Raw genomic sequence first — 8,648 nt, 5'->3', positions numbered from 1 at the left:
CTCCTGGAGAAATGGTGCACTTGTTCACATCCGTGTCCCCATCTGGATAACCCGCTGCAGCCATGCATGTGTTCCCTTGAGGCGGGCTGGATGAGATGTATCTGGGGCTCCATGCACCATCTTGGCAACTTTTCTGTGTCTGATTGTATTTCCAAATATAAAGGTGAAAAGAGAAAAAAGGCCCGCTGGCTTCTGCCTGCCAGCCCTAGCTCCTTGTCCCTGCTCAGCCTGGCCCCACACATTGGTTGCACCCTCACGGCCCTCAGCCTGCAGAGCTGCAGCGCCCAACGGGCTGCGTCCTGTCTCCGGACTGACAGGTCATGCACCCAGGGGAGAGCCTTGGAGCTGAGTGTGGCCTGATGTCCCTGAGGAACGTGTCTCATGTCATGCTGCATCCCCACGAGTGGCCCCATTTGGGATAAGTGAGGAATGTGGCCACGGGGACACTCCTCCCAAGCCGCACTTTATGGGAAGTGGAGTTGACTGGCCACGAGCTTGTTCCGATGTAAAAGAAAAAAAAGCAGCTGTCAGCACGTGGTGAAGCTGGCATCTGTAAATCCCTGCACCTCACCAGGGATTGACTCCTTGCAGGTCCCTTGGCTTCTCAGAGTCTTGCTGTCCCCTTCCACCCAAAGGAGGATAGCACCTGTGTCCGGGAGCCTGAAGCCTAGAGTGCATCCTTGCCTTTTGCACAGGGAGTGCTGTGGACCCCTGGCTGCCCCCAGACTCAGGCGCTCTCTGTCCTAGGTGGGAAAAGGGTGCAGTAAATTAGATATGGCTGTTTCAGCATCTAGTTAAGTGAGAACTATTTTTAAAAATACATGAAAAAAAAATGTTTCAGGTAAAACAATGTAGTGTATGATGGGAATCTTGAAAATTATTAAAAAGAAAAGATCTTTTAATTTTTATCCAGAAGGGAGACATATCCTGGGCCCTTTAGAGAAATTAAAAACTTCCATCACCTGGCCCTTAAAAAATTAGATTGTGAACATTGTGCATTTGCTCAAAAGACAACTTGCTTTGCAAAGCCCTCATGAACCTAGTGGTGGTCTAGAGGTTCACAGACCTGTTCCGTGAATGTTTTCAGCCCCGCGGGCTTAGAATAGATGGGCGTCAGTGCTGTCTGCTGGGCGCACGGTTAGGTGCAAGAAGCTGCAGGAGGGAGGGAAAGCAGGTGGCGGGAAGAGCTGGGTCTCCTGGCTGCCCATCTAACTGCCGTGTGACTTGCGGCAACTGGCACAACCTCTCTGGGTCCAGATCCTCTGTGGAAAGACAGAAAACCTTCCTATTGTACTTGGATGCAATGGAAAATGAGGTGGACATTTTTAAAGCTCTTCGTAATGGAATTGATATAAATATTAATGAACAGTCCAAGTCCAGACACTGTGCAGCCGAGGGCGGCTCTCGCTGCTTTTCTGCTGAACTCACGGGCTTCCCAGGCCTGGCTGGACCCTTCCTGTCCTCTGCCCTTCAGGTAGCCAGATGGGAAGTGTCCACAGGTGTGAAGGACCCTGGCCAGGCTGGTCGTGACTTCCTCTCCTGATGCTCGCAAGCCTGGGCTGATAGGGGTGCAAGCCCCGGCCTGCTAGGGTTCTCCTCGCCGGAGTCCCAGGCGTCCCACCTCCCCACAGGGTAGCGAGGGGCCTGCGGCCATTCCTGCTTCCCAGGATCCTGGGGTCGGGGGGCCTACCTCTCCGGGCCTCATAGGGATAGCAGTTCTGAGCCCTGGCGGCACCTTGGCTGGTCTGCGAGCATTTTTTTTTTTAACTTTTATTGCATAATATAACATATATACAAAGCAAAGAAAGGAAAAGCAATAGTTTTCAAAGCACACTTCAACAAGTTCTTATAGGACAGATCCCAGAGTTTGTCATGGGCGCCACACCATCCTCGTAGATTTTTCCTTCTAACTGCTCCAAAATATATGAGGCTGGAAGGAAGGAATATTTTTTTATCACCACAATCTTTTTTTTCTTTTTTGTAAAAAATGACATATATACAAAAAAACAATAAATTTCAAAGTACAGCACCACAATTAGTTGTAGAACAGATTTCAGAGTTTGGTATGGACTACAATTCCACAATTTTAGGTTTTTCTAGGTGCCCTAAGATACCAGAGACTAAAAGAAATATCAATACAATAATTCAGCTATCATACTCGTTTGTTAAACCCTACCTTCTCTGTATAACTCCACCATCACCTTTGATCTTTCTATCCCATTCTTTAAGGGTATTTGGGCTCTGCCCATTCTAACTTTTTCATGTTGGGAGGGGCTGTCAGTAATATGGGGTGGGGAGACGGAACTAGCTGATGTTCTGGAGAGGTCCTCTAGGTTTCAGGACTTATCTGGACCAGGGACCCGCCTGGAGGTTGTAGGTTTCTGGAAAGTTACTCTAGTGCATGGAACCCTTGTGGAATCTTATATATTGTCCTAGGTGTTCTTTAGGATTGGCTGGAGTGGTTTGGGTTAGGGTTTGGCAAGGTATGATAGGTAGCAAGGTCTAACTTGCATAAGCGTGACCTCCAGACTAGCCTCTCAACTCCATTTGAACTCTCAGCCACTGATACTTCATTAGGGCAATGATTTCACTTGCTGAGTTGGGCTTAGAGAGAGAAAAGCCACATGTGAGCAACAACACAGGTCCTCCAGACGTAACTCTTAGGTATACCTATAGGTAGGCCAAGTGGCTCTGCTACCTCCGTAAGCTTCACAAGCCTCAAGATCAAGGGCTTGGCCTATTGCTGTGGATGTCCCTAATGTTTGACACACTATCAGGGGATTCCCTGATGGTAAAGTTTAATAGTTCCGTATGTTTTCTCTCATCCCTCAAGGGACTTTGCCAACACTTTTTGATTATGTGCTTAATATGTTCTAGGATGTATCCAGGCATTATATTAAACTATACAGGATTAAAGGACCGCTTTCTTATTCTGGCTCCCTGTGTTTCCATTGTTCAAATGAGCTATCCAGACAGGTCAAGTTAGATTATGTGCTACTGAATGTTTATGTTCCAGACCAGGTAAACTTTTCTTACTTGGGTCTCAAAGAGTAGGTGCGGTTCTAAAATCTAGACAATGTCTTCCTTACCCTTGTGTCTGGGAGCTTTTGAACAAACCCTGAGGCTCAGGCCCTGACCCCCAAGGGCTTCTGGGCTCACCACCAGGGCCTTGGGCTGCTCAGGGCCCTCTGGCCCCAAGGAGGGTGTGGGGCAGCCCTGCAGCCGTGGCCCTGAGCCTGGTCAGCTTCCTGGCATCTGGGGAATTGCTCGCAGCCCCCTCCTCTGACATTAGCTCCTCTGACATCAGCTCCTCTGACATCAGCTGACCTTGCCTGGCTCTGCACCCCATCCCCCTGCCCCCAGGAGAAGCATTGTTTCTTTCTCCTATGTTGAATGAGCGCCAGTCTCTGCAGCATCTCTGTCTTCCAGCTGGAGTGGAGCCACCCACCATCTGCCCACTCCTAAGTCGGGGTGGGGGGAGATTTAACGGGACCAGCTCTGCGCCTCAATGGGGCATCCTGTCCACTTCCCTGCAAGGTCGGGGAGCTGCTAAAGGCTCAGAACGCGGGCCCGGTGGACCCCCAACTAGGAAGAATGGTGAGTAGAACCCCCTGGATGGCGTTTGCCGATTTGGCGGAGGCCCGGGAGCCGCGGGGCTGGGGACCGGGACGCCTCACCACTCTGCTTCGGGCGGTGCGCTTAAAGCCAGTAAGCAGCTTTATTTGTGAGTATTTCGCGGTCAGCTTTCCCTAAACTCTCGCTACTAAAACGGAATTTTTCTGTCGTTAGAAATCAGCGGGTAGCTGGCCGCCGGGAAGAGCCTGAGCGGTGCTAGGGGGCAGCAGCACGCGGGTCCTGGGTGCGGGGCTGCAGGTCTGCTCAGGAGCCCCGCGAGCTCCACCGAAGCCTCTTCTCTAGGATTCTGGCGCTGCAGCCTAGACGCAGCGAGAAAGTGTCCCTGCAGGAAATGAGGCTGGCAGCTGATTTGGTGGTGATCTTTCTGTCGATGGGCTCCAGACTTTATAGAAACTTAAATTCAGAGGCTATTTTTCCACGGCAAACACTTCCACTCACCACCAAATAGCTTTGCAGATTTTCGTGGAAGACTGGCCTTTGGAAGACCCTAGAGAGGCGGTGACACAACTGGGTGCTGGACGCCAAAGAAGAAAACCTGCCACCCCTGCTGCCGGCCCAGAGGCCCCGCCCCAGATGCCCCGCCACCCCGCCACCTCCGCGCCCAGGGGCCCCGCCAACCCCCGCGTCCCTGCCCAAGGCCCAGGCCCTTTCCGCGACTCCTCTGGTTGCCTCTTCTGAGGCGGAGAGGAGAAGGGAAGGGGTCAAGCTCTCTTCCCGGGACCTTGAACCCAAGATGGGCCAAACGCTTTCCTTCTAGTGGCGCAGAAAGGCGCGCAGGCAGCCCCACCCCGGCCGGCCCGGGGACTGGGTGGGGGCTGGGCGAGGGCTGGGCCGGGCGCGAGGGGTGGGCAGAGGCTGCGGGCTGGGGGCGCTGACGTCCCCGCGGGGCCGGCGCTCCTGGGCTGGGGCGCGACGCTGGGGGCTCGGGCTCGGGCTCGGGGCCCGCGCTGCTGTCCAGGTGGAGCTCACTTGGGGACACACGTCAGCGCACATTTCCGCGCCATCTCTGTCGTCATCGAAAGTAATATTCTTAGGAAAGCCAGAAAGCAGAACTTGTAGCTGCTGCGCGCAAAAGGCCCACTCAGCCCAGGGCGCCGCGCCGCCCCCTGCCCCACCCTAAGCTCAGACGCGGCTGCGGCCCCGGCCCTCGGGTGTCCAGTTCAGGGGCAGGGGCTCAGCAGTCTGCACTGGAGACGACTCCCCCTCCCCACCGTCACCCCTTCTTCGAGGGCCGTTGGTGGAGGAGGTCTGCCTTTCACTCTGGGAGGGAGCTCTCCAGTTCCAGAACGTTCTGCCCCGGGACCCTTCTGGGCCCCTCCAGGCAGTGGCTTTCGGGCCAGGCTCCTCCACCCGCCCCGCCGCCCCGATTGGTCACCCGGGCTCAGCTCTGCTTTCTGGCCGTCAGCCCTGTTGGCCGCTGCGCCACAGGGGCCGGCACTCGCTCCCCTTGGGGTGCGGGAGCCAGGAGAGGGGCGGCGGTCACCCCACGGGCGCGGACGTCGGCGCGAAACCCGCTTCCCATGAGAAGCGGGACTTTGTCCCTCTCGTCAAGGGCCTTCCCAGGGTAGGGATCCGACCCCCGGAGGTGCATAGTGTTTATTTCCACTAGCATCCCAGGCCTTGAGGCGCTGACCTCCGACCTGCAGCCGAGGGGCTCCTGTCCCGGGCCTCAGTTTCCCTGTGGGCTGGGCGCGCGCCCCTCACTCCGCCGCACGCTGGACACGGGCGCCACCGCGACTCTCTTGTTGTGACCAATTAATGAACGTAGTTTACTTGACATACAAAGTCTTCCCAAGCAAGGGATGCATCAGTAGAACGTTCTTTTACGTTTGTAGCAGCTCCTTTGATTTCTTATTTCAGAGTATTTCAGAATGACATGGTGGACATTTTCTTTTAGAGTCAGAAGAATGGGTTTTGGTAAAGGATGATGCTGCCGGAGGGGTTAGTGATTACTAAAGCTCCGTGCCATGGGACTTGTTACGGTATTTTGGTCTGGGGACAGGAATGCTGGAATGCAGGAACAGAAAATGAATGGACGGCACCTTGTGCCGTTTTGGCAAGTCTTGGCGATGTAATTACCTCATTGTGGTAAAATCCCAAGTTGGCTTTGTTTTCTAGCCACACTGTCTGTAAACCCGTTTTTTCCCCCAAAGAGTCTTTTCCACTTCCCCCTAAAACGTGTGGGGGCTTGTTTCTGAGACCTGTCTATTAGTCTTCACAGTATCCAATTTTGCAGATTTTCTGGATAATTTTATAGCCATTCCTCAGATTATTGTTAAAGGGCATTTTAGTAATTTATGTATTTTAAAGAACTTGTAATGATTCATATTCCTTGATAATTTACATAAAGATTTTTAAGTGTCAGCATTTTTTTCAGCTTTCAAATTAGCATGCCTTATGGTTTTTTCCCTCTTTTTTTTTTTCAAAAATGTTTTTACTGAAATATCATCACATACCACACAGTCCATCCAAAGTATACAATCAGTGGCTCACAACATCATCACATAGTTGTGTATTCATCACCATGAGCATTTTTAGAACATTTGCATCACTACAGAAAAAGAAATAAAAAGAAAACAGAAAAAACCCATATTCCTTACCCTTCCCCCTCATTGACCACTAGCATTACAATCTACCCAATTTTTATATCCCTTGCCCTCTGCCATTATTTTTTTTTTACTCATCTACCATACTCTGGATAAAGAGAACATCAGAGACAAGGCTTTCACAATCACACAGTCACTTTGTAAAAGTCATATAGTTATACAGTTGTCTTCAAGAATCAAGGCCACTGGAACACAGCTCAACAGTTTCAGGCACTTCCCTCCAGCCACTCCAATACACCATAAACTAAAAAGGATATCTGTATAATGTATAAGAATAACCTCCAGGATAACCTCTCAACTCTGTTTGAGATCTCTCAGCCACTTAGACTTTATTTGTCTCATTTCTCTCTTCTCCCTTTTGGTCAAAAAGTCTTTCTCAATCCCGTGATGCAGGGTCCCAGCTTATTCCTGGTGTTCTGTTCCATGTTGCCAGGGAGATTCACACCCCTGGGAGTCACATCCCACGTAGGAGGGAGGGCAGTGAGTTCACCTGCTGAGTTGGCTTACAGAGAGAAGCCACATCTGAGCAACAAAAGAGTATCTCTGGGGGTGACTCTTAAGCATAATTATCAGTAGGCTTAGCCTCTCCTTTGCAAAAGTAAGTTTCACTGGGTGAGCCCCAAGATCAAAGGCTCGACCTATTAAATTGGTTGTCCCCAGTGCTTGCAAGAATATCAGGAATTCCCCAGATGGAAAGTTGAATATTTCCTCCTTCTTTCTCAGTCCCCCAAGGGGACTTTGCAAATACTTTCTTATTCTCTGCCCAAATTACTTTAGGATATATCGGGGCATCATGCTAAATTGAACAAACCAACAAGATCTCACACCCTATTCAAGATTCCATGTAATTATCATATGCGAATAAACTGACCACACAAGTTAAATTAGATAATGTGCTACCAAAAATATAAATTTTGCATGAAATAAACATCTCTTCCTTTGGTCTTACTGAGAAGTTGAAGTTTTAAAGTATGGACCACATCATCCTTTACCCTGTATTTACCTCAGTCCGGTCCAGATCAGCTTCATTCATTTCTCTAGTTGAAGTCTGATCACTTTCTCAACTTCTTTAACAGTTGCTATATGGGTAGTGCTGACTTTCACAGCTTCAGAGCTCTAATTCTGAATCTCGGGTGTCACACAAACACCCGAAATTCCAGGAAATGACCAGGTTATACACAAATAGCTCAGCATTTTAGAATTTAGAAATAACAGTTATACCTCCTGAACAGATGTGACTGCTGTTAAGAGCTTACAGTCTAGGAACCTTTACAATAGGCCTTACCCTGATAACCCATGCTCTCAATTTCAGTTTTCCGAGTTTGTGTATTATAGTTAATCCATATGAATGAGGCATGATAATGTTTGTCTTTTTGTTTCTGACATTTCAGTCAACATACTGTCCTCGAGGTTTTTATTCGCCTAGTTGCACGCCTCACAAGGCTGGCTCTCTATACCGGCTTTACCCACAGCACCTCTCCGACCAAACCTCAGCTGGCCGATGGAACATGCTTCCCTGAGCATCACCACCGCCTCCTCCTCGCCGGTGGTGGGAGATTGGCCTGGGGACGAAGGGAGGGCCTGGGGGTCTGCCTGCGCACCAAAGCTCCAGCAGCCCCTAACCCTGCCCTTTCTTTTGAATGGAAAGTTCCCAAATGCACAAAAGTAGACAGGTGGAGCACCTGGGACAATATATGGGATTCTGCGAGGATTCCATGCACTAGGGTAACTTTCCAGGGGCCTGCGGCCTCCAGATGGGTCCCTAGACCGGATGGGTCCTGAAGCCCGGCGGGCACAGCCCTTCCAGAACATCAGCTAATTCCATCTCCCCAGCCCATATTATTGACAGCCCTTCCAACATGGGAAGTGAGAATGGGCAGAGCCCAAATACCCTAAAAAGAGGGATAGAAAGAGCAAAGGTGATGGTGGAGTTATACAGAGAAGGTGGGGTTTAACAAACAAGTATGATTGCTGAATCATTATACTGATATTATTTTAGTCTCCAGTGTCTTAGAGCAGCTAGAAGTAAAAACCTGAAATTGTGGAATTGGAACCCATACCAAACTCTGAAATCTGCTCTACCACTAATTGTTGTACTGTGCTCTGAAAGTTATTTATTTATTTTTTTTGTATACATGTTATTTTTCACAAAGGAGAAAAGAAAGGCTTGATTGTGATGATAAAAAAAAATATTTATTCCTTCTAGCCTCCAATGTTCTGGAGCAGCTGGAAGGAAAAATCTGAGATGATGGTGTGGTAGCCCATGACAAACTCTGGGATCTGTCCCATAACTATTTGTTGACGAGTGCTTTGAAAACTATTGCTTTTTGCTTTCTTTGCTTTTGTGCTGGTTTGAAAGGATGTATGTCCCCTAGAAAAGCCATGTTTTAATCCTAACCCCATTTT

General features: G+C 49.8%; 1 protein-coding gene across 1 annotated transcript in view; it reads left to right on the top strand.

Moving 5' to 3' along the window:
- Positions 1 to 3,268: 3,268 nt before the first annotated feature.
- CNDP1 (carnosine dipeptidase 1) overlaps positions 3,269 to 8,648 on the top strand; it is a 46,556-nt gene continuing 41,176 nt past the window's right edge. The window contains exon 1 of the mRNA XM_077135220.1: positions 3,269 to 3,597. Within this exon, the coding sequence (XP_076991335.1) occupies positions 3,595 to 3,597 (3 nt within the window). The 5' untranslated portion in view covers positions 3,269 to 3,594. The remainder of the gene's footprint in view (positions 3,598 to 8,648) is intronic.

Source organism: Tamandua tetradactyla, chromosome 18 (genome assembly GCF_023851605.1).
Source record: "Tamandua tetradactyla isolate mTamTet1 chromosome 18, mTamTet1.pri, whole genome shotgun sequence".
In the NCBI taxonomy this organism is placed as follows: domain Eukaryota; kingdom Metazoa; phylum Chordata; class Mammalia; order Pilosa; family Myrmecophagidae; genus Tamandua; species Tamandua tetradactyla.
Note: the sequence above shows the minus strand (reverse complement) of the source record. Positions and strands in the feature narration are given on the sequence as shown.